We start from the raw sequence: 24,406 nt of genomic DNA on the forward strand, positions 1-24,406 counted from the left end.
TCGATTAATTGAGCAGCCCTACCTACAACTATATGGGATATTACCTGTCATTGTAATTATTAAAGAATGGAAGCTTGAAGACAGGAGACGTGTACCTTCTAACATGTTATGAAAAGAAACTTTGGCCAAAATATTACCTAATCAAGTAATTTTAGTACCTAGGCATTGAACAGGTTTCATAACTGTGGTCAAAAAACCCTGAAATAGTAAGCAAACACACACACACACACTCACACACAAAAAAAGACAATAAATAAATTTAAGCCATGTTCCCACTCACAAGACAAACAGGTCCTCTGGCTGAAAGCCAAGCCACCACCACACTGGGGCTAGAGTTACAAATGTAAAAATGCCTCAATATTATTTCAGGTGCCACCAAATATCCAGTTATTGTGCCATATATGTCTAAGAAAACAATGATTTTTAGGCTTATAGCATCAACACATACACTCAACAACAGGTTAAAAGCTAGCTCCTGAAAAACAGTATGTCTGATAGTGACATGAAAAGAAAAAGAAAGCACTAGTATGCAGAATGTATGGTAGTCTTCTGTTTTTATTGTTCTATGCACAAAGTATAGATAGCAATTAGGTAAACACATCTATAGTTGAAATGCTAAGCTAGCTTAACTGTGTCTTGCTAAAACCATTTTTGCAGCCACAATCAGGGACAATAGAAAACTGAGACATGAGGTTCTGAGACATGAAGCTGCCTCGCCCCGTCATGTATGGTTTACTCAAACCATCCATCTTAACCTTCCTGCCTTCTTGGGACCTTTTTGTGCCACTGCTATGTGTTAAATGGCTGCCATTTCCACTGTGTTCAGTGGAATATAACCAAACTTGCCACAGGATAGTTTTTACCTGTCAATGTTAATATTCCAGTGTGAATTCCTTAAATCAGCCTAAAATGGCTGAGCAGCAGAAATCCCCACACCCATCACCCTGGGGACCATTTTCTGCCCATTGACTTCCATTATAAACGCTATTTTTCAACCCCAAATTATCATCATATGATTTTATTTTTTCTTCTTTTCTTGGATGTCAATGAAGACTCAGGGCCTTGAAGTTTTAATTTTTAAATTGCAAAAAAAATGCAAAAAAAATAATGGCAGGTCAAAATGTATGTTGGTGCCAATCTTTGGTCCATCTAAAGGCCTACTTATAATGACAATCACATATTACTTCAACTGGTTTTTTGTGGAAATATTTAGTTTCGTTTTTTGGTTTTTGGGGCTTATAACACAGGGCGCTCATGTAATAACACTGGGATTTGAAGGGTTAAAACAACGAAAATATAATTAAAACTTTACATGAATATTTCAGGGAGAAGTAGTTTTACAAGGTTGGCTAATTTAAAGTGGACTAAAATATGGATATATGGTCTTTTTATGGCGTGGCTGAGAATGGTCCCTAGGGTGATGGGTGTGAGTTTTTTAAAGGATGGCAGGAGGGTTAAACTGGGAATTTAGAAATCAATGAATAATGTTTCAAAAACTTTTACAAGTGGGTATGAAAATGTCATTGACATAATGATTCCAATCCAATTTAGAGAAGAAAAAAAATATTCCATTGTGATATAAAAGAAAAAAAAAACCTGACTGTGGATTAAAAGTATTTTTTCCCGTGACACTAAACAGATGATGCTTAAGAACTGATAGTACAATTACTGTGGAAGTGTAACATATGGCTCCATGCGTGATGCACATCTGTGGCATCAGCAGTGAATGTGGTTCCAAACTGAATGTAGAAACCCAAACGACAAAAAAACAAAAAACAAAACCTTTCTGTAGGACAATGACAGACCACACACACTTGAAGCTACATTTATCCCTGTGTATGGCCGAATACTAAGAGCAATTCCACATTCTCCACAGTTTTCACTCATGTTACTGTCCCAGTTGATAAGCATGAAAATCCATTTATCTACAAAGGAACTGTATGGTCTGTATTTGACAATGTCTCTTTCATGGTCCCTTGCAGAACCCCTTTTTTTGTTCACAAAGCCACCCAACTGACTCCGCCACATCTGTAATAGACCACACTCATTTGATATAGACATATCAAGCAACTTATTGCAAAAGGTTTTTGCCGTGCATCAAGAGGAGCGGAGCTGGCCGACAGAAGCGGTGATACGCTCTGAACATAAAAGAACAATGGGCGCGGGGCAGATGCAGTTAGACGAGAAAAAGACACAGTGGACACCATACAGGGCTGCACATGTTTGCTGGCATGAATGCATGGACAGAAAACCTAATGGAGACATGCTAAGAGTGACTGTCATTCAGCTTTCTCCTCTGTGTGAGTCATTCTCCTGACTGCTGGGTGTGCAGGAGAACGGGGATCCAGAATTAGGCCTCTGGGGAGGATGAGGAGGAGGAGCCATCAGATTACTGATTAGAGGGTGGGGAAGTGGTGGGATTAAAATGTGCATAGGTATAGACGGTAGCCCGACTAATGCAGCTCACAGCTCAGGAAAGGGCTTCGTCGAGCTTAGCTGTGGGAATTATAGCGTGCTTAATGCACTGACAAAACTGCACAGGTGGAAATGTTGCAAAAAAGAAATACAACTCTCCTGGAGATTCTTATCGTAACACCTTCCTCAATGTTATTCATTGCTGATCTAATCCATATTTGTGTAAATGAGCTGCACGGAGCTTTACAACACAAGGCAGACAGAAAAACCTTTGAGACTTTGGTATTAACAATGATGCTACGTCGTAATCACCCTCTGGCTAATGCAGCTAATGAATGAGAAAACGCTAGCAGGCTAACGGCTCTAATTCTCCTTCACAGGCTATCATGTTGCAGCCCGGAGACAGATCAATACCATTTGCTCAACACACAGGAGGCCTGGGAATCTATAAAAGGGCTTTTATTGAGTAATTAAACACCCATTACTGTCCCGTGCAGCCAAACAATAAATTTGATCAGCCTCTCAGGCACAGATCCAGCCCGTGATTAATACACAGTGCATGCATGACATAAAAGACCGCAATGACATTTTGGCTGTTTTAGACCCTAGAACAAGAGTTTGGTCCTTACAGCGGTTGTTTTCAGGTTCCATGTTATAGTCGCACCTTTGGGAAGCTCAGAGAGCGATTTTGTGCCTGTCCAGCAGCCTGTCTGACCGTCCTGGCCTGTAGTTTGAATCCCACCAGTACCACCAGTTACAGACACACCCTGCTTTTAAAAGTCCCGAAGTGAAATTTTAAACCTCGGTCAGTAACCCTGTAAAGGCAGTAATGTACTTCCAGGTGTTGTTGCTAAACAGATCCTGTAATTTTGAATATTTTAAAACATTTATATTGTGTAGAGGGTTTCATTTTTCCAAGAAAAAAGCAACAATACACACGACTGGTTTGGAAAACACTTGAATTGTCCTATGACTTCTAATGTCTCTACTTATTTATTCACACATTTCAGAGTTACTGAAGGCTGGATACTGTTCTTCTCAACATCCTTTTCGAACACTTGCACAATTGAAAATCCTGTTACAATCCCATCCTTGTTGGAGAATATTTAGCATTGTTGAGCCAACAATATGGCATCTGGGTGATTCTCCTAAATATGAATGGCCCATTCACAGGGCTCAATGGAGTTGCTTGGCAAAGGCCCTTCCTCCCCTCCCTCCTCCATACGCAAAACAATATTCAGCGCAGCAGTCTTGGCACTTTTCCCCGAAATCAACAAAAGAGGAACTTGAAGCTGTCCCTGAAACCCTCAAAGCATTAAGCCTCTGTGAGATGCAAGTACTTGGCACAAGCAAAGCGATTTATCGACAATGGGCAAATCATACAGTGCTTTGTGAGATTTAGGGGATACAATAGCACTCCGTTTCCAAAGCACACATTAGTAAGCATGTCATTGGGACCCCCTGGGGGATTTGAGCAGCCTAGAGGATTGTGTAGTGAAGAGGATAAATATATGTTACTGGGCAAGAAGATGGACCATTGCCAGTGACTCCCTCCCTCACACAGCATACTGTGGATTACAGAGTGAGGAATACATTAATAGAATAATCTTCTGACCACATAAACTAACCCACCAACTGAACCCATTTGGCTTGTTAAGTGTATACATTGGAGTGCATCTAAAATCAATTTACAACCATTTAACAGAGCTCAAGAGGTGCAGATGAGGAGAGATTCTCGCCTCACGCACGCACGTACACATGCATACCGAGGGCTTCTGCCACGATTGACAAAAAAACAACAACAACAACAAAAAAACTTGTTATAAATGTGCAGCGCTTGCAGCCATGCTGAACTCTTAGTGCTAAACAAAACCAACAATGGACAAGCAGACGCCCACTCAAAAGTCAATACCATGCGTGCCTCCTCTTCCTCTTGTATGGTTAATGCATGATGCCAGGTAGGGGAGACAGACGGAGAGTAGGATCTCATTATACGCTGCGTGCTATCATTAGCCATCTACCACATGTGTCCATCCTGCCAGCAGAGTCATACAAGCAACATCCTAATGCTCTCGCCCGCTTCCAGTGGGGAAACTTGGCCACACACACACACACACACACACACACACAGTGCAAGCATGAAACAACATAATCACACACAATCCTCCTTAGCAGGCCTGAACACACACACACACACACACACACACACACACACACACACACACACACACGCACACATGCAGACGTTAAACAATTTCTCAGCGACTGAGCTGCAGATCGTTTCCTTTTTCATGTCACTGGGAAAAAAACCCATATGTACAAGTTTTTGATTGCTGGTCAAACAAAAGACAGTCAACAGTTTCATTTTGAAATTGAAGCTGAGGCAAATTTAGAGCTTGGCATTAGTGTTGATTGTACAGCACTTAAATGCAAATAAATGGGAATGTTAAGAATTATCGTCAAAAGCATGACAACAGTGAAATTTCTGTTTTAACTCATAACTCCGCTAACAAACGCTACTTATTCACAGCAGAAAAAATGAGATACATAAATCTTTTGTGTCTCTTGCTTTGCTTTAAAAAGCCATAAAAAGACTATAAAGTTATCACCTCAAGCTAGACAACATGTGACTCAAATTTTTTTTTCTTCTTCTTTTTTTTTTAACATTTTACAAACCAAACCAGTAAAAAATAAATAGATAAAAAAAACGTAGCAACCCTGCAATAGCCACAGTCACATTTGGAGCTCTTTAGCAATAGAAGTTGTTTTTGCTCTCGCTCCCAGTTTGTGTCCATCTCCCTGAGGCCACAGGCAGCTAAGTGATGCTGTGCCACACGCCCAGCCACTCAACATCCTTTGTGTCCATCCCCTGGCAGCCTTCCAAGCTCACACAGACACCCATACACACATACAAATTCACTCTCGCGCCAAATGAGCCATTGTTCATTAACACGCACGCACACCTCAACCGCCTCAGACAAAAATAAATAGATAAATAGATAAAAATAAAATAAAAATAAGAAGTGCTGCTGACTTACTTTCCATTTGCCAAAGGTGTCCTACTAATCAAGATATTCAAACTGAGTGGCGGATTGGGGGTTTGTGGGGGGGGTTGCAGACGGTCACTATCTGGCCAAGCCTCGCTGTTAGCAAAATCAGATCATCCAGTCAGAGCCGCAAAGGGAGAGCAGCAGCAAGGCATCACAGTCAGCTCCTGTCTTGCTCTTTAGCTGCTGTTTTCTTTGGGCCAGTGCTTTTTCTTTTTCTTTAAAAAACAACAAAAAAAAAGAGGCTCTCGTCGGGGTCCTCCGTCGTCAAACCAAATGAGCGGCAGCCCCTTCGCACACTTTAACAAGACTTCCATGGCAATAACCTAATTAGAAATGGTGCCTTCTCATTTCAAGGCACAATGTAAAGGATAAGCTGTGAGCTGCCATGTCTATTAAAGGTCTAATGGTGTGGAATATTTTTCCTTTTTTTAATAAGTCCTTAGCATATTTAACACTTCCAAACGCAGAATGCTTTAATATCTGCCAGAGAATCCGGGCCACGGGTGGTGGAGATTGCTGGTGAAGAGTAAAGGGAGGTGAACGGAGGTCTGTTTAAAATTCAGAAATAGGGGGATAGCAAAAGAAGGTAGGAGGGAGGAAAAAGTATAAAATAACTGTCGCTTTGATTTGATTAAAACCTATGAAAAACGATGCATTACATAAAATGAGAAACTTCAAACATTTTGTGGGGATTCAGAGTTCAAAGAAATGGAGATAATGCTTTTTAATCCTGGAATTAACATGGAAATGAATTTGACAGGATGTCTTTTAGAGGATGGTGTGCGTGCATGTGTGTGTGTGTGTGTGTTGAGAGGGGGGTAATAAATCTGTAAATTTGGCTACATTGGTCATAGATCAGTTTCTGCTGCATTTATTGCAATTCTTTCCTCATTTGTGTCAAACTTAAATTCATGACTTCACATCTTTTAACGTCTAACTTTTTCTTACATGTTTTTTCCCGTTTTATAATAGCACCAAAACCTGATGAACCACGTCTGGCAGTGTAAAAGCACAATCTTAGCACTGAGCATCACAGGTTACAGCAAGATCTTTGGTAGTAAGCTGTAGGTATTACTCCTCCACTGAGTCAGTCTTATGTGGCTATCCCTTCACTTAAGAACACCCATCAGATTTTGACTGGATAATAACTAGTCAGTACTGAGAAGGAGAGATGCCAGGAAAAGTGAATAGGAATCAGAAGAGTGTGTAAAAAAGGTTGAGTCGCAACACAGGGAAAAGAGGAAAAAAAATAAAATTTATCAAGCGGCAACTGTCAGTCACAAAAAACAAAACCCCCATGTGAAACTATGAAAAAAAAAAGATGCAGCCAGTGTAGCAGGGAAAAGAGGGGAGGAGGGGGAAACATAGAAAGAGGAAGAGGAGGATAGAGTGGATCACAGTGTCAAGGATTTTAAGGAATTGGCGTCCACTCATCTACGGAGAAACACAGGCAGCGGCCCTACCGACAGCTACCTGCCGTCTCTGAGAAGAGGAACTTGGATCAGCGAGGAGGGGGCTGTCAGCTAGCACGCAGGGAAACACACAAAGACTACACAGCCTCGCTACAGTTAGCTGACACACAGCCCCAGCACTGTCTTCTGGGACAGAGAGAGAGAAGAACGAGGGAGAGAGGGGAAGAGAGAGGGAGGAAATAAGTGGACAAAGAGTGAAATAGATGAGAGAGCAAAGAGACAAGATAGGCTGACGCACTGTCGAGCAAACGCGGAGAAAAGAAGGGGAGCAGGGAGGGGAGGTGGAGAGATGGAAGAGAGCGAAACAGACAGACAGGTCCGAGAGGGATTTGTTCTATTTGCATGCGCCAGGCTCCCATGGGGTCCAGCTCCGCTCAGCAAGCCAAGAGCACAAAAGATAACACTTAACATATTTGCTAAAAGATGACAACCCTGCCTGGATCTCATTTGAAGAGGCCCCTTTGTCAGGATGCTCAGACAGGAGAAATCCACTGATATGGACGTGGCAAGGACCAACAAATGTCTCTCTTTCTTTCCTTCCTTCTCCCTCTGTCTGAAAAGCCCCGGTATTCCCCCCCCCCAACATGCACATCCCCTTACATCTGGCAGGAGTCCCGCGGGGCAGACTAGATCGCACGCCGGTGGTTGCAGGATGGTAAAACAGCTTTTAATGGTAAACATTACATACTGATAGAAAGTGTCAGGATAATTTATTTATACGGCCCCGCTGGGAGTAGCTTAGCCACCCTCGCAGCACACCGACTCTCTCTGTTCATTTGAAGGAAAAGTCCACATTTAGATAGATAAAGTCAGAGTAAAGGGCTGCCTGTTTGTAAAGCACTTTTTCTGCTATTCCTATTATTTCTCCACACTCTGTCCCTATTAGCTTTACTGTGAGGCCATTGGAGATGTGAGGCGATACTTTATGTGTATAATGAGGGGGATTATTGCGACTGTCACTGCAACAAGCTCACACAGTGGACGCAGATCTTACGGTGAGGACTGGAGCAAAGGAATAAACAAACCGCTCAGTATCTACATTATTTACAGTAGGCCACACACACACAAATCAACAGCGTGTGTGGCTGTTCCTGCGTTTCCTTCTTGTGCACACACTCTTGCCTTTGGAAAAACTCATGCTACCCATCTCAAACGTCAGAGCCCGCATTTCACACGAGTCTCAAAAACAGCAACAAAGCAAGAACACAAGTGTACGCGAGCGCCCAATAAAAAGAACAGAAAAATCACATCTGCAAATCAGACCCGCACGTCCAAATAAAATCAGTATGGACTAATTTAGGGGAAAAAAGCTGCAGAAACTGTTCAGTTTTAACTGTTCGCTGCTACTTACATGTGCATACCTGCATGCTAATTTGGAACAATGAAACCAGTATCAGGATAACTTCTACATTTTCACCAAAGTGTTAGAACATCAGCACGCGCACGTATAAAGAGAAATAAAGGCGAGACACACGCAGCAGCAGGAGAGAGGAGGTGAGGTGAAGCGAACGACTGCGTGTGTGAGCTCAGAGATCAGAGACGAAAGGTTGAGTTCTCACTAACAGCCACTAGAAAAAAAACAAGACTGTGCAGTTACAGAACTTGGCTGTCATCCATCCTAAAACTCTCGCCTTCAACGTGAACCTTCTTATTGTGCATCGGCACAACAGCAACACGCATGCAGGGCTGTTTTGTTTGCGTGTTTATGTGGCTGAAATTTCAAAACTGAATTTAATTTTGGAGCAAGGTGCTCTCATTGTGTCATCAGCGTTCTTCTATCACGCAGGAAATCCCTCACCTGATTAGAAAAATAATAACTAGCACTGAATGTTTCTTTAGTACAATAACGGAAAAAAGATATGGTGCAACTAAGGGGAAAAAAATCATAAATATGTATTTTTCACTTTGTAAAAATGTGACAGAGGTCTCGCGCACAGTGACTCCAGTCACATCCATTTGTTTCATTAAGTGATCAGTGAATTTCTGAGCACATTATTCTGTCTCAATGATATTTTGAAATGTCAAGGAAAAAAATAATTAGCCTACTCAAACTGCTGTATTTAATCTGCAGCTCTGAGGGTTTTCAAGAACAATATTCCATTACAAATATGTCATTTATTTAATATCTTGAAAAAAATCGAATTAGAGCTGCAAAATTAAGCCATGTGTAATTTAGATGTTGCAGGCTTAGTCACCAAATATTAATTACCAGGTAGTGTGTGTGCTACACAAGGCTGTGTTTGTGTTACAGAAAAAAATAGTTTTTAAAAAATTAAGAGAAGGAAATTAATCCAAACAACACAGCTACAATTTGGACATCCATCTCAAACATGAAGAATTCACTTTTTGAGTCAACACTGAAAACAATCTGAGGTCATCAGCTCCCCCCTACCCCCAACCCCAGCTGCCCAATGTTATTTTAATAGTTTTACATACATAAATACACACACACACACACACACACACACACACACACACATATATTTAAGTGAAAAAGTACATAAGTTGATGGAGAAAAAAACATCAACCTACCATAGACGCTGCTGCTGCTGATCATGTCGTGCTGGAACAGAAAGAAGAAGAGAGAGAGGAAGAGGAGGAGAGAGCATTGGAATTAATTTGTGGAAGAAAAGGCGGAAGGAAGGATTCCCTCTCAAAGAAAAAAAAAGCTTTACAATAGGAGACACTTTCTGGGTGCAACACTGCTCGGATTTCAAGCCGTGTGAGAGGTGGGCCCTGCGAGTCTTTGGAGCAAGCAACTCAATAGGAGAGCCATCTAACCTACATGCATCTCATTAGAAAGTGGAGCCCGAGATGACAGGCAGCAGTGGAGGAGGAGGAGGAGGAAGAGGAGGACGATATCGGAGAAAAATCAACTGGTGCGGATCTGTCATCCGAGTTAAATCCGCTCCTTACGACCACAAATGTCCAGTTTGTGAGATTCATTAATTAACACGTGCCGCGATATCACCGGATCCGCTGACTGCACGCGCAACTTGTTGTAACCGTACCCGCCTCATGGAAGCTAATGGGGAGAGGAAAAAAAAGCCTCCGCGTGTGTGTGTGTGAGTGTGTGTGTGCACCCAAGTTGTGGCTTTTTTCTGTTCGGAGTGCCGCACAGTCGACACACACAAACAGGAAGCCAACGGTGCAGCCTACGTGTCCGTGCGATCCACGCGCGGCGTGGCGCAGGTGCGCTTCACCGACAGATGAATAAATAACCCGTTACGCAGAGGGCACCGCTCGCAAATCGGGAAACTTGTCAGATCACAAACTGCACATGCACTATTCCGAGATGAGCGGCGGGCTGCTCCGAGCTCGTCTCCTCCACACAGACGCGCTGTCTGCTCTGACCGCTCGCTCTAATTGCAGATGCAGCGGATCCCCGTTCCTTACCTTTTTTTTTTCTCTCTCTCTCTCTCTGCTCTCCAGTGACAGGTCGACCTCTCACGTGTGTGCGTGTGCGTGTGTGTATGTGTGAGAAAGCGTGTGGGGGGGGGGGGGGGGGGAGCGTTATGGTCGCATCGATCCCTGGGAGGGGTCCTGCTGATGAGCGAGGTGCCGAGGTTAAGCCGGGATGCGTGTGAGCTGAAACCATCCCAAGTTAACGCAGTAGACACTGACCACAGCCACTGCCATGTTGGAATTTCACCAGCGCTGAACAGCTGCTTCTCAGACTGACCAGTACGCTCGCCAACACGCATGCGTCAAAAGGAGGAGGCGGCGGCGAAGCAGGGAGGTGGTGGTGGTGGGGGGTGGAGAAAAAATACAATTGTTACCCATAAGGTTGTTGTGGGCACTTGATTTGTATGTTAAGTTTGGAAGTAGTGATGGGAGATGAGCCGAAAGAGGCAAACACAGAAAGAGTGAGGACGCCTGCGCTGAAGAAGAGGCGCCTTTTAACAAGTCACTTCCACTCAGCTGTTTTAGGATATGAAAGGTCACACACAGACAGACACACTTTAAGCGCGTTTCTGACGCAAAAGAAACGCCTTTTAATCTTTGCACATCACCGACGAACTGATTTTCTAACATGGACACTGATTTAAGCACAGTGCTTGCGATCGCTTAAAAGTTCTCACTGATGATAAACTTTAGCGTTCACCTCTTAAACCGAGCAGAGAAGAAGAAGATGGAGCGAAAAAAACACGAGCGCACGCAGCAGTCGCAAATATCTCCCAGTGATAATTATAGCAGGCAGTATGGAATTAGCAATTGAAGCCCTAATTAGAATGAAAATGTCCCAGTTAGCGCGTTATCAAAGCGTCAGCGGGGAGACCAGGTTTAAACAAGACATCAAAGATGGAAGACCTGTCACTTCATTGTTCCTAATATCACCCCACTAAGTAGTTAGCGCGCAAGGGGGAGAGAAAAAAAATCATCGTTAATGTAGCCAAGTTTTAAGTGAGGTTATTAAAAATGTGCTTGAAACAATAATAACTCGGGGTTAAATGTGCATCCATGCTGAGGTCACGCACACCTCCACCAGTGGCTTCCTTCCTTCCTCCTTTCTTCCCTTCGTTCCTTCCTGCTTCTTATGGCTCGGGCCTGCGCTGCAACTTTCGCTGTCAATAATTATTATTATTTTACAATTCCACCACTTCATTAAAATTGTCAAGCCGGCAATGCAATCAAGGATTAATTAAAATTGATTGAAACCTTAGTTAATCACTATGTAATGGCTTCATGGAGGAGTGATCTTTTTGTTAGGAAGTGCTAATTATTAGTTACAGGGAAGAAGGCTTCCATGCATCAGGTTTGTAATGTTTAACTGGGGGAAAACAGGTCTCTGTCTTACATTACAGTGTGTAACTACATTACAGAACATCCCCCCCCCCCTCTGATTTCCATACTGAAGGCAAAAGATATAATTCAAGTGTTTTGAATATTCAGTGTTGCTATAAAAGGCTCCCACACTGCTCACTGCTATGGAAAACCTTGTGTAAGGCTACTTTTGTGACGTGTAAAAGTGTGTGTGTGGGAAAGATTTAACAGCAACATAAATCTAAATAGATTTTAACTCATTAGCCATTGGAGAGGTAATGATGTAAGTCTGCCACTAATGAGCTTAAGCTCTTAATTGAATAGGAGGGGGGTGGAGAAACACAGTCGCACACACACAAATATGAACACCCACACAGTGCACAAAACACAATGCGCATACACACCTTCCAATGCAATCCTGTTTCCTGTGTTCCTCCTCTCTGTCTTTCTCTCTCCATCTCCAGGGTCATAAGAAGGCGGGGTTAGAGTCACATGACCAGCTAAATTTCAACCCCAGCACCAGCAGACTTCAGTGTCGGGCCTCATCATTTCAACGCTACACTTTTTTGGTGAATTTTCCCCTTCCCTCCACCAGCCCCAAATTAATTAATTAAATAAATAAAACCCAAAGAAATCTCTCGTGTTATTTATGAAATTACCGTGCTAAATGAAACACGAGGTCCTGTTCTTTAATGCGAGGCAAAAACAAAGCACCTAATCAAAGGAATCCCCGAACGTCACAATAATCAAGCTTCGGCTGCAAATGTATCATATTCCCGCTTATAAGAGGCAGAACATGCAACAAAACCCGTTGCTTTGATGTCACCTCCCTGCATATCATATTTTTCTTCATCTTCTCCAAATAATTATCAGCACTTAACCTGCCTTGTCTGCCACGAAGTAAAAATGTCAGAATCTATTTGGATAAAGAGGAAGGCTTATAGAATAAAACGTTTTTTCTTTACATTATGAATAGGCCATATTCCCTTGGTAATACAGGCTGAAAATGAAAATGATGATATCCAATTTCTTAGTGTCTTCTATCAAATATACCCTGATGTAAACAAAGCCCATGTGAATGGGGTACAATTGTAGGGGAATCTCAAAGGCAGGAAATCCAAGGGGAGAAAACGGAGAGATTATAAAAGCCCAGACAGTGTTTCCAGTCTCTCAGATAAAGAATAATAATATAGGGAAACAGAAAAAGGGATGAGTTGCCTGTGCTTTGAGGCTAGAGTGTGGCCAGTCCTCTTTTATAACCCAGACTAACGGCCTGATAGGACGCGGTGTAGATTTGAGCAGAGCCTATTGAACATAAGCTGCTAAATTTGGCAATAAGGGGAATGTGATTTACTGTAAGCTACAGTGGCCCAAGAGTGACGCAGCCACCTGCACACACACACACACACACACACATACACACACACACACACACACACACACACACACACACACACACACACACACACACACACACACCTGAGAGCATAAAAATACACACTAACAATAACTCAGTCACTCTGTTACTGTCTATTGCTCTCTCCCTCATTCTCCCTGACACACAGTGTGAACGGCTGGCCCGCTTTGCCTCTGAGCCCTGTGCACACACACATAGACACACACACAGACACGCTCGCACGACCACTCATGCGGCTCAGCAGCACTGACTTTGACAAATAACCAGGAAGTCCTGGTGTTGGCTTAAAAACTCCAACTTGTTCAGTTGCAATTCTGCATTTGTCCTGCTTTAATGGCTGTGGAAGTGGCTTTGGAGGTAATCTGTCAGTGATTGATTAGAGCCTGGCCAAATCCCCCCTCACTGAACGCATTGGTAAGCTGCAGGCCTGCCTGCTGCTGCCGCTGCTGCTGCTGTGTGAGGCAGAGAGAGACAGAGCAGAGAAAAGACAACACGGAGACAGAGAGTTCTTCGATGTGCAAGTACATCGAAGAACTCAATAAGAATTCAGCTGGGAATTCACGTGTCCTTTTTTTAAAGGCCAAAACAGCCACAAACTCATCTTGCATATATTATGAAGCTGACAAAATCAAAGCAAGTAAGGGAATGTTTTATCTTTAGCAATATATTATTTCACACAGTGCCCAAAAATTCCTTATTTTATGTTTGGAGACGATCAAACCCCCAAACCACCACATTTCTTTCTTATTTTTTATAGCATCATTTAATAAAAATTATGTTTGTAAGAATTCAGCTCCAATATTTTGCAGTCATTAAGCATCAACCTGGTCAAAGTCCTCATCAGTGGTGACCCCAACCCTAGCGCCACACACTAATCTAATCTTTTTGTTTTAGAGACAAACAAAAGGGACTTTTTTGGAAAATATAAAAAATATTTGTGATCTCCTGATTGCTAAGGGTTTGGAGAGCGAAAAAAAAAAATCATGACAAAAAAGTCATGATCTGATAGCACAGGGTTACATAAGGTGATCCTTTAACTATATCAAATTTATAGTAAATTTTTTTTGAAAAGATATTAAATATTTTATATAAAAAATGTTGATATGATGTTTAAGATTTCACTGGAATATTGAATATATATATACTGGAGAATATATATATATATATATATATACACACTTGATGCCAAACTGTCAGTGTTAAAATTCCTATAGGAGAAGAGGTATTTAGTTTATATGGAGTGCATCCTGATGTAAGAATATATACAGCATTACATTCTACTGTACCATGAAATATACTGTTGCCTACATACAGTACTGTGCAAAAGTCTCCCCCATTTCTCTGTATTTTGCTTCCATGTAGTCACTCTTTAATGGTAATTCTTAAGGAAGGCAAACAGGGAGAAAAGGCTGAGGTATGCTGAATTACATAAGAAGCAGAATGAAAACTAGTGGCGACAGGTCTCAGTGATGAATCTGAATTCATGAGGACGCTCTGGTTTGGGGCTGAGATCTTGTCAAAAGTAAAAGTGCAGAAAAGTACAGTGGTTTCCCAGTTCAGGCTGTGTTCAAGAATAGACGTGATAACACCAAATATTGACTTTCGAGCTCATCAGAATGGTGCTAACTCTGTTTTTGCCTCATATATTAGATTCATTTTAAGCTTTCACGTATTTTCCTGCCAAAACATGAAGAAATGAGGGGAAACTCGAGACTTTTCCACCGTACAAAATGCTCCTCCTCCTCCTGCTTGAGTAGGCTACAATGAACAAAGAAAACTAGGCCATACATTTGTTGACAATAAGAAAAGAATCATCCAAAGATTGTGCGTAAAGAGATAAAATACGGGTGCTTGAAGCAGCCACGTCTCACGGATGCATTAGTTCAGTTACAGAGCACCGAGGCCTCTGTCGACTTCACAATCGAATGAAATACAGTGTCACCATGTGCTGACATTGGTAAGAACTCTTCTTATGCGTCATAAAGAACTGTTGGATTCTTCTGACAGATTCACAAAGCAAAGTCTCTTTGCAACTAAATGACCGTGTTATCCTCCATTTTTATGGCTGCACAGATTTAATCAATGAATACACTTTATTTCACATGCTGTAAATGAATTAGTCCACTGATGGTTACACCTCTAACGATGTAAGCATCACTTTTATATACTGACTGGATGAGTGCTTTTGAATTTTACCATTTCGAACAAAAGAGGTTATGCTGTTCATGAAGTAATCAAAGTAAAAACAATAAAACAGTGCATTTAAATGTGTGTGTAATATTCCCATTTGGCATTTAAAACGATCTGCAACGTTACAGTCTCTGTTCTAATCAGTCACAACTCATTTCCACTTCTTTCTGCTTTTCTTTTATAATCAAAGACAAGCAAGTCCTTTTGCACATGCACAGGCTCTGACCATGAAAATGTTCAGCATGAATCTTAATATCACTTAAGTGATAATTATTCTGCTCGCCACAAACCTGACTAACAAAATGGAATTCAATCAGAGCCTGTGCATAATGACAGTCATTATGAAAATAATGAATAAAAAAGTAATAATGACATCCCTATCTGCATTCATACCTTTTTTCTCACACATCTCCATGGTGATTGGAGTTCTTTTTCTCTTCCCAACTCTACATTCTGGCTGCCCCATGGCCGCTTTAATCACATTGTTTATGGTAAACCAAGCGTAGTGTGCTAGCTCTGTGCGTGGACTCATTTAATTAACCACTTGAGAGGTGTAGCCGAGTAGTGCAGCATTGGCTCCTGCAGTGGTGAGTGCAGGGTTATTGTTGCTGACCGGTCTGTCTCTATCTCTCTCTGTTGCCTCTTTGAAATCAGACCAATCTCCCTCAGAGCAGGAATTTGCTTTTATTTATTTATTTATTTATTTATTTTTTTTACCACTAATGCAAATCAACATGTGACAATCAGGAACAATATAATTATAATAAAAAAATCTCTTCAGTGTTGTGGGAAGAACCGATGACACATGCTGGGATTAAATGATAAATCACAGACTCCTCTGCTTCAATCAGTTGTTGAAATTAAAATTCTTTTTTACTCTGACCAGATTAAGAATTGAAAGATTTCAAATGCCCAGACCGTAAATTGAAGTTTTTAAAACATATACATTTACAGTTCTTACACGTTCTTGGACATTGACGCAGTTTTCACAGGTTTACCTCCGTACCACCACCCTATTTGGCGTGATGCAGCTGGAGTGCAGACTCTCAGTTTTAATTCAAGGGGCTGAATAAAAACACTGCATTAATTTGGGGTGTGCAACGTAGTCTCAAAATTATATCTGACGATACAGAAAAAAATACTAGACTGCATTTTATCATTCAGCAAGCTGCTATTAGTGATGAGAGACTACCAAGTTCAAAGAGTGAATTTAGGGCCACAAGTTGCAAGCAGCAGTAGCAACTATATAGTATAGCTCTTCCACAGCATGTCTTTTATCCTGTCTTCCTCCTGTCACCCCAACCGGTCGGCAGATGGCCCCGCCCCGCCCCTCCCTGAGCCTGGTTCTGCCGGAGGTTTCTTCCTGTTAAAAGGAAGTTTTTCCTTCCCACTGTCGCCAAAGTGCTTGCTCATAGGGGGTCATATGATTGTTGTTTTGTTCTCTGTATCTATTTTGTAGGGTCTACCTTACAATACAAAGCGCCTTGTGGCAACTGTTGTTGTGATTTGGCACTCTATAAATAAAATTGAATTAAATTGAATTATCATGCAACAGTAGTGATGCAGCAATATGACACAACATAAATCAAATGTAAACACAAAAGTAGCTTGGGTACTGTTTTTCCTGGAAATTTTAAGTAAAAGCAGCTTCGTGTCATATGGCATGCAACCAATGAATGTTCAAGTCATCCTAGGTCGAGTCCTTTACTTCTGGGTTGCACTTCAGCAACTGCCAGCGTCTCGGCTTCATGGCCCTTCACAGTTTGGTTGTACTTGACAATGTGTTTTTGCCTCAAAACAAGTCTAATATTTCTGCCTTAAGTCAGAATTGTCACGTGGAGTGGTAGATAGGACCCAAGATGCAGCTTGTGACGAGAGTGAACTTTATTTAGTGAGGAGGATGAAAAACAGAAACGGTGAGGCGAGAATAAACTTAAACTGGAACAACTAACAAAAACAAACCTAAAACCAAAGCGAGAGAAGTAGGGAGACAGGGAGAGACAACAGAGGATGGGAGACAGGAGGGAATCACACCTGAGTGAAATCACAACAGACGAGGCAGGGGAAACGTAAACTGAACATACTCACATAAGACAAGGACCTTCAGAATAAAACAGGAAACTAACAGACACAGAGAACCAGACAAGACACTGAACTGAACAGACAGACTCACAAGCAGACACAGTGACACTATAGACAGACAGAGGGAACACAGAGAAGTGGGAGCAGTCAGGCACAAAACAAAACCCTAACGAATGGCAAACCGAACCCAAAGACATCTCAGAATAAACAAGAACACAGAATATTATAAAGAAACACAAAACACTGAGTCGTCAGACTCAGGACCATGACAAGAATGGATTTCTTGCGTATTTTGTAAACCATTGTGATGGTTCATCAACTGCTTGCACTCCGATCTCATTCTCAGGCATTTCTGGGCTTGTCTCATTGTAACATCACTGTTACAGTGTCATACTGGCATTATTGTGCACAATACGATATGGCACAAATGTAAATATGTTTAGGATAAATAATATGCTGATTTGTACCTCTTTGTAGAAAACCCCTTCTGGGCAATAACTGGCTAAAGTCTGGAGCCCTTGAACATTGTCAAAGAATGGGTGTCCTCTTCTGTAATGCTTTACCAGGCCTTTACTTCAGCTGGCTTTGGTTGTTGCCTGTTTCTAACCTTTCTGGCTTCAGTTTTGTAAGTGAAAATTCCTGATTTGGCCACTTCTGTATGGTACACTTATTTTCAGTTGCGGCATAATGCAATATGCTTCAGATCATGATCTGCTCTAAGCCTTGCCCAGATTTGTTTCGCTTCCTTATTTGTCACAAGTTGATCACAGTGTCATCTATCCTAAGAAAACTCTTCTGGCTGCTTTAGATGTGTTTTGGTAAAGTCTGAGGCTTTGTGGCGTGATCTCTGTATTTTCTCTTATCGAATCTTATCTTTTTTAGACTTGGATAATGACAAGCCTTCCTCCTGAAACGTGTTTGTCGCTCTGGTGGAGAGTTTTCTGCAGCTGTGAACATCCACCATTGCTACAGTATCAACCACGGACCTCCAGGCCTCATTATTTCCTCTCAGAATGTACCACAATGGCTTATATGGACACTCCTAATGTTCTCTCGCTCTGAGGCATGGCCTGTTTCACTTGTTTTGAGAACTCCTTTGAATGTATGATCTGGATTAAGAACCACAGCTTTCCCATTCAAATGTCAGACTTGGAATAAACTACAGATCTTTTACCTCCTTAATTTTTAAAGCAGGTCTTCTGAAAAGCATTTCTAATTTCAGCAGAGCCCCTGAAAACAGTGGACTGTTTGTAAAAGTAGCTTCCTCAAGAGTTTAACACCTCCAATTACAGCTGAAAAGTCTATATTTAACATAGCACTTTGAGTTGAACATGTTTCAGTCCACAGCTGAGTAACAAAAACTTGTGTAACTGCCCAAACATTTCTAGGATAACTGTAAGTGTGTGCACCTGCTTAAAATTCAGAGGTTTTGTGTGTGTGCTGTCATTTGTAAGTGTGAGGATTTATCCTAGCTCACAGTGTGTGTGTGTGTGTGTGTGTGTGTGCGTGCGTGCGTGCGTGCGTGCGTGTGTGGTGGGCCATATCCTTGAGGTTTACTCTTTTGATTCAATAGCGCTCCACATGGATGGACTCAATCAGATACCTCAAACCCAGTGAAGAGTGATGTTCAATGGAGCTGAAGTTACACTACAGCTACTCCCCAGAGGAAAGACGGCCCGGTTTTCAGACAATGTTTAAATGTAGACACAGCAGAAAGCTAAATCTTAAGCACATAAACAAAGCTATTTTTACTTGTTGACACGATACAGCGCCATTAATTTCCTTAATTGTTGCCACTGGTGCAGAAAATCATTTTATGCCTGGGAAAAGACAACAAGTTTATATACAGTTTCCTACTTCATATACTGTAGTTGTGTGATTGTCAGTGAATGTGGAGAATTTCTTGCATGATTGGAGCATGCAAGAACCAAGGCCACATTTAAAATAAATTCTCTGTGGCTTTTTTCCCTATACTTTTCTGCTGTCAAATTGGCATTAAAGCAAAAGATTACAATGTGTATTTAAATCCTCAAAGGAGCTGCTCAGAGATCACGTCTTTTACTACCACAATCAGATGTACGGCTGCAGTTGGCCGTGCGATTCCGTCTCTTCAAACACTTCACTTGCACACAGTTCTTGAACAATAACAACAAAGGTCTGGGCAAAGAACTTGAAATGGCCAATAGGTTTGTGGCCCTAGAAGCCATTACTCCTTGAATACCTTGTGGATAATGAAACTGGGCCAGGGTAGAGCGGAGATGGAAAACTGTGCTGTTGGAGTGCACTGAGCCATTGCAAATTTCTGTTTGAACCCATAACACTGTAGCCATGTGACAAATGATAGCAAACACAGAGCTTGAGCCACTTGGAGAAGACTACAGTCAGCTGGATTCATTCTGAAAGTCCACCATACATGTCTCTATGGTGAGGTGAAATAAGGGCTAGAGAAAATCAATGTGTGTTGCTTTGAAACCTTTTTCTATGTATCTGACTAAAAGTAAAAAGTTTGTGAGCCAACACCATTTACCGTTATGGTAAATCATAACCTGCTGTTGCATTTACTTTTTTCCATAGAAGATAGAACCTCAGTAAAAGTTACCCTCACATATATTTATCAATTAAAATATTAAATAAAGCGGGTCAGATTGATGTCAAAATTGATTTTAGGTTCTTCCATTGCCCATAACCCACTTCATAACCATTTTCATAAATTGAAACTGGCCATCAGAAAACCACTATTTTCCCATTGGCCATTTTAAAGTGGTGTGTGTGCTGAGCCAGACACAAGCTACAAACACTGTTAAGTGAGTAGCTGAAGAATAATTACTTTCTGTCACGGTCCTGGGTTGTTTGACCCAGTGTTTTGACTTTTCTTATATTTTTTTCATTTATTTCTTGTCCGGTCGTCTGCTATGTTCACGTCATGTTTCTAGGTTTTTTATGTATCCACGTCAGAGCTTCCTGTTCAGGTTCAGGCTCACGTTCAGGGTTTTTTCATGTTAGAATCTTAGTTCACCCAGTCTAAGTTATTGTTTAGTTTCACCTTTGCCCTTTTATTTTTGTACTGTTAACCCAGCCTTAAATAAATGGCTTGTCCTTAGTTAAATCAAAGTTTTGTTTTTCATGCCTGCACTTGGGTCCTCCTGCTCACTCCACACAGCCAGCTTCAGCCAGACTGTGTAGAGTCTGAATGATTGTTGTTTTTTCTCTCTCTATGTATTATTGTAGGGTATACCTTACAATATAAAGCACCTTGAGGCGACTGTTGTGATTTGGCGCTATATAAATAAAATTGAATTGAATTGAACTTTCTAACTAGCTCCTCTCACAATCTTGTTAATTTTTTTGCTTTTTATTCACTCTTTCCTCTGGCTCTAAGTTTTTACTGAGCTTGTTTAACTTTTTGTTTTAAATTTTCCCTGAGACACTGATTAGATACTTATTATCTTAGATTTAAATGCAGTATTCAGCTTAGACATGCTTCTATTCATTTTATTTTGTAGGAGCTGCTGGCCGAGTATTATATAGTATTGTGCCTAGTAAGCTATGGAAGGTTTACTTGAAGGTTTTTCTCTCTAATTTCTGCAAATTTCAGTTTTTCCACAAAAAAAAAAAAAATCAAATTATACCCTTTTTTTTCTTGTCTGCTTAAAACTTCCCACATCATACATAACATATTAGTAAAACTTGCAGGTGCCAGGCTAGCTGTTGTTCACAGCTTCCTGTTCCTTTGCTAACATTCTCCTAATTATAATGCCATAACTGTCAGTGGTGAAAGTCAGGTAATCTTTCCTATAACACTTTTAACGTATCATGTTAAACAGCAGTAAAAATCTCAATTTTGGCAATAGAAAAAATGCATTTTGTTGTGCTTACCGTGTGAAAGACCGACCATTCTGTTTCAGAATGTGAAGTCACTTGAATTTATACCAGCTCTAGCTCACAAATAAACACAAGGGGGGCACTTTGTTATTGGTCAATTTGAAGCTAAGCAGCATGTCTGCATGTCCTGACCTCTGCCTGTTGTTCTGCTGTATAACAAGACCTTCACACAGCACCGACCAGAGACAGCTGTGTGCGTTGTCTTATCGGAATGGGCTGCGTGGAGTGAGATGCCTCAAGGAACTATCAGTAAACAACGCAATAGAGTTTCAGTTGCTATACGCTCAGGCGCTCATGCAAAATTCAGCACTTTTGCATGTAGTCTGAGATAGAGCCAAAGCAGAAGGCAGGGGTTATGGTTTAACTAGTGAACCTTCAGAACTCAACGATTCCCCCTCTAATTCTGACGGAAATGTTTGCAAAGTTGACCTTAGAGCATGAAATGGAAATATTAATTGCTGCACTTATACATGAAATTCAAACAGCTGCTGCTATTGCTAAGTTCCAGCTCTATCCAGCTATCTCTCGCAGTCTCTCTCCATCTTCCTCCCAAGTCCTTTAATGGTGTGATCGCCCTTAACTCTGCAGTAAATCTCTCCCCAATGGCTTATGGTTCAAATTAATGGCACTGCCATAAGTGTTTGAATTTCATGAATTGTAATAATCCTTACATCACAAGACACATGAAGTCATGTCTCCCTCTCTACAGTGGAGATATGATACATTTTAGAGGGATGCACAAAGTGGTCCCCTGGTAGGGTAGTGATGTATTCTAATAGACTGTGCTGGCCAACCCCCGGGCGCAGATATTCATGATTCATATTTGAAGACTGCAGAACATTTAAATGGGACATTAAGTGGCGAAGAAGATTAAAACACTGTTGGCTTTGTGGAACAACTGGGACATTCACTGGTGGGGTTATGTCTTTTTTATTTTCTTTTTTCTCTTTGCTTTTCCTAAGCAGCGAAAATATATCAAAGTTGAATACTCTTCACTTTTTATGTTAGGAAATATAAGTATTTATTTAACACTATACAATGTTAGTCAAAAACTATAAAAAGAAGAACAATTTTCTAACCTTCCAGGTGTCGGATTGTGCTGCTTTTCCAGTGGTGGAGATGTGCTGTCAAGGAGAATGTCATGAATTTTGGTACACAGATAGATACGAGTATCTACAATGGCTATTAAAAGGTAATGATTAAAGTTTTTGTCATTACGAAACATTTATCATACTAATTATACTGATGAAGTCTAAAATGTGTTCAAAGTAGTAGCTCACCTAGGCAGGGTTAGGCTAGGACGAGGGTTAGGGTTTTTCACTAATCTTAATGTTATTAAGAGCTCGGTCTTCTTTTAAAAGCTGTCACAAGGAGAAAAAAATTAGCTCTTTGCTAGAACTTTTTGTTGTCATGATAACATAAAGTTTTAACCTTGCTCAGTTGCTAGCTAGTTGTTCGTCTATTCTAATGACTGTATTCTGATAGGATGTCAACAGCTGGTTTGTGAAGATGTCTGATGTATGTTGTCCATAACCATTTTTACATCTGACTGAGGACACTGCATGCTTGTATGGTAGGGCAGCCAGAGCCTAAATCTACTTCTTGTAAGTAGAGGAGTTGCCCCCTGCTCGCCATTTGAAAAATGCAAGTTTAGGTGTAGTAAAAACAAAAATACCTGAGCCTCTGATAATTTGCTGCTTACATCAACACTTTACTTTTGTGCTTTAATTCAACTCCAGTTAAATACATGTTTTAATAGTGCATACCTGTGATAATTGTGAAATCCATGCAGGCATATGTCGTAATGATTTCACAACTTTATTATAGTAGGTGCATGTTTTGCTTTTAAGACATTGAGGACTTGATTGTGTGCAACGCAGTCGTATATGTGTGTGGTGGAGCAGGAGGACAGACTTGATGATCCCCTGTCTCCTGGTGGCTGTGTGGAGCCAGCCAGCCGTGGCGAGGCTGCCATAACTACCAGTTGAGCTCTGTCAGGGAGATGACCCACTCTCTATTCAACAAGACCTGCCACGATGACAGACAGACGGACTGCGAGATAGGCAGGCATGAAGGCAAAACACACAGCATGTGAATATTTTAACTCTCGAGTGATTCTGAGAACTCGCCATCTCGCTCCGAACAGCTGAAAACAGGAAAAAGCTGTAGGTGTAATTGAACCACAACAGCACAGGTCAAGAGTCAATAGTCTTATTTGAGGGCTAACACCATTTAAGACTAATTTGAGACTATGTGTTATTGTGGCTTTAACTAAGTTTCTAACCTGATCTGTGTAGAGGTTCATTGTGCTTTTAAAAGAGACCTGCTGCCCTGCAAAAGGCCATCTAATGGTTTTTTCAAACCCACAGTATTACTTTAATGTACTGCAGATCAAAGGATAAAACATCCACTTCTGCAGATGATGGGAAAAAAGCTCAAGTACAGATAAGATTTTAGATTTTCTGCATAAGAAGTCCATTTGGGTTCTCACTGTTAGGAATGAATTAGTCTTGCACACGAATAAAAGGCACTTAAGTAAAATTCATAACACATTTATTATGTATCGTACGTGTTACCACAATTTAGAAATCCCCATAGTTTGCATATAGTTAATGTAGAGTTGTATATGACTTTGGTGTTCCTATGAAATGTGAAGAAAAAAACCTCCATCCCTATGTAATGGATATCATGGGGATGAAATCAGAGCAAAGATTTTTTGTTAGACTTTTCAGGCTTTAGTATAATTCTTAATTCTGATTTTGATTAAATACAAGTATTTATGTGTTTTGAGGCACTATTTCTACAGCACATGTGTGTGGGAATATGTGCATTAGCACGTTGGTGCTGTTGTTGATGTTTGTATGTAAGCGGTGAGGTCAGGACCTGGACTGGAGGCCCATCCCTGGAGAGCTCGCCTCCAGCATGGCCAACTAACACTACAAACAATTAAAAACCACTGCTGTCTCCCCCCAGGGCGTTCGGCTTTATCCAGCTCGGGTCGGAGAAATAGCTGCTCTGTGCTGCACAGGATTCCCAACCAAACCCTTCGTATCGGCTCTATAACGATGCCGGGCAACACTGAAGATGGAGAGGCAGAATCGATACGGCTACAGCCTGTGGACCAGTGTGGAGAC

At 41.2% G+C, this 24,406-nt stretch overlaps 1 protein-coding gene across 1 annotated transcript in view; it reads right to left on the reverse strand.

The window, feature by feature from the left end:
* The window catches only part of LOC146681501 (fidgetin-like), a 33,074-nt gene extending 22,988 nt beyond the window's left edge, over window positions 1-10,086 (reverse strand). Inside the window, exon 1 of the mRNA XM_085448951.1 lies at window positions 9,470-10,086. Within this exon, the coding sequence (XP_085305077.1) occupies window positions 9,470-9,494 (25 nt within the window). The 5' untranslated portion in view covers window positions 9,495-10,086. The remainder of the gene's footprint in view (window positions 1-9,469) is intronic.
* Between the last annotated feature and the right edge of the window lie 14,320 nt (window positions 10,087-24,406).

Source organism: Copadichromis virginalis, linkage group LG23 (assembly GCF_057382275.1).
Source record: "Copadichromis virginalis isolate Kocher_CV1m ecotype Utaka linkage group LG23, C_Virginalis_male_GT1.1, whole genome shotgun sequence".
NCBI classification, from domain to species: domain Eukaryota; kingdom Metazoa; phylum Chordata; class Actinopteri; order Cichliformes; family Cichlidae; genus Copadichromis; species Copadichromis virginalis.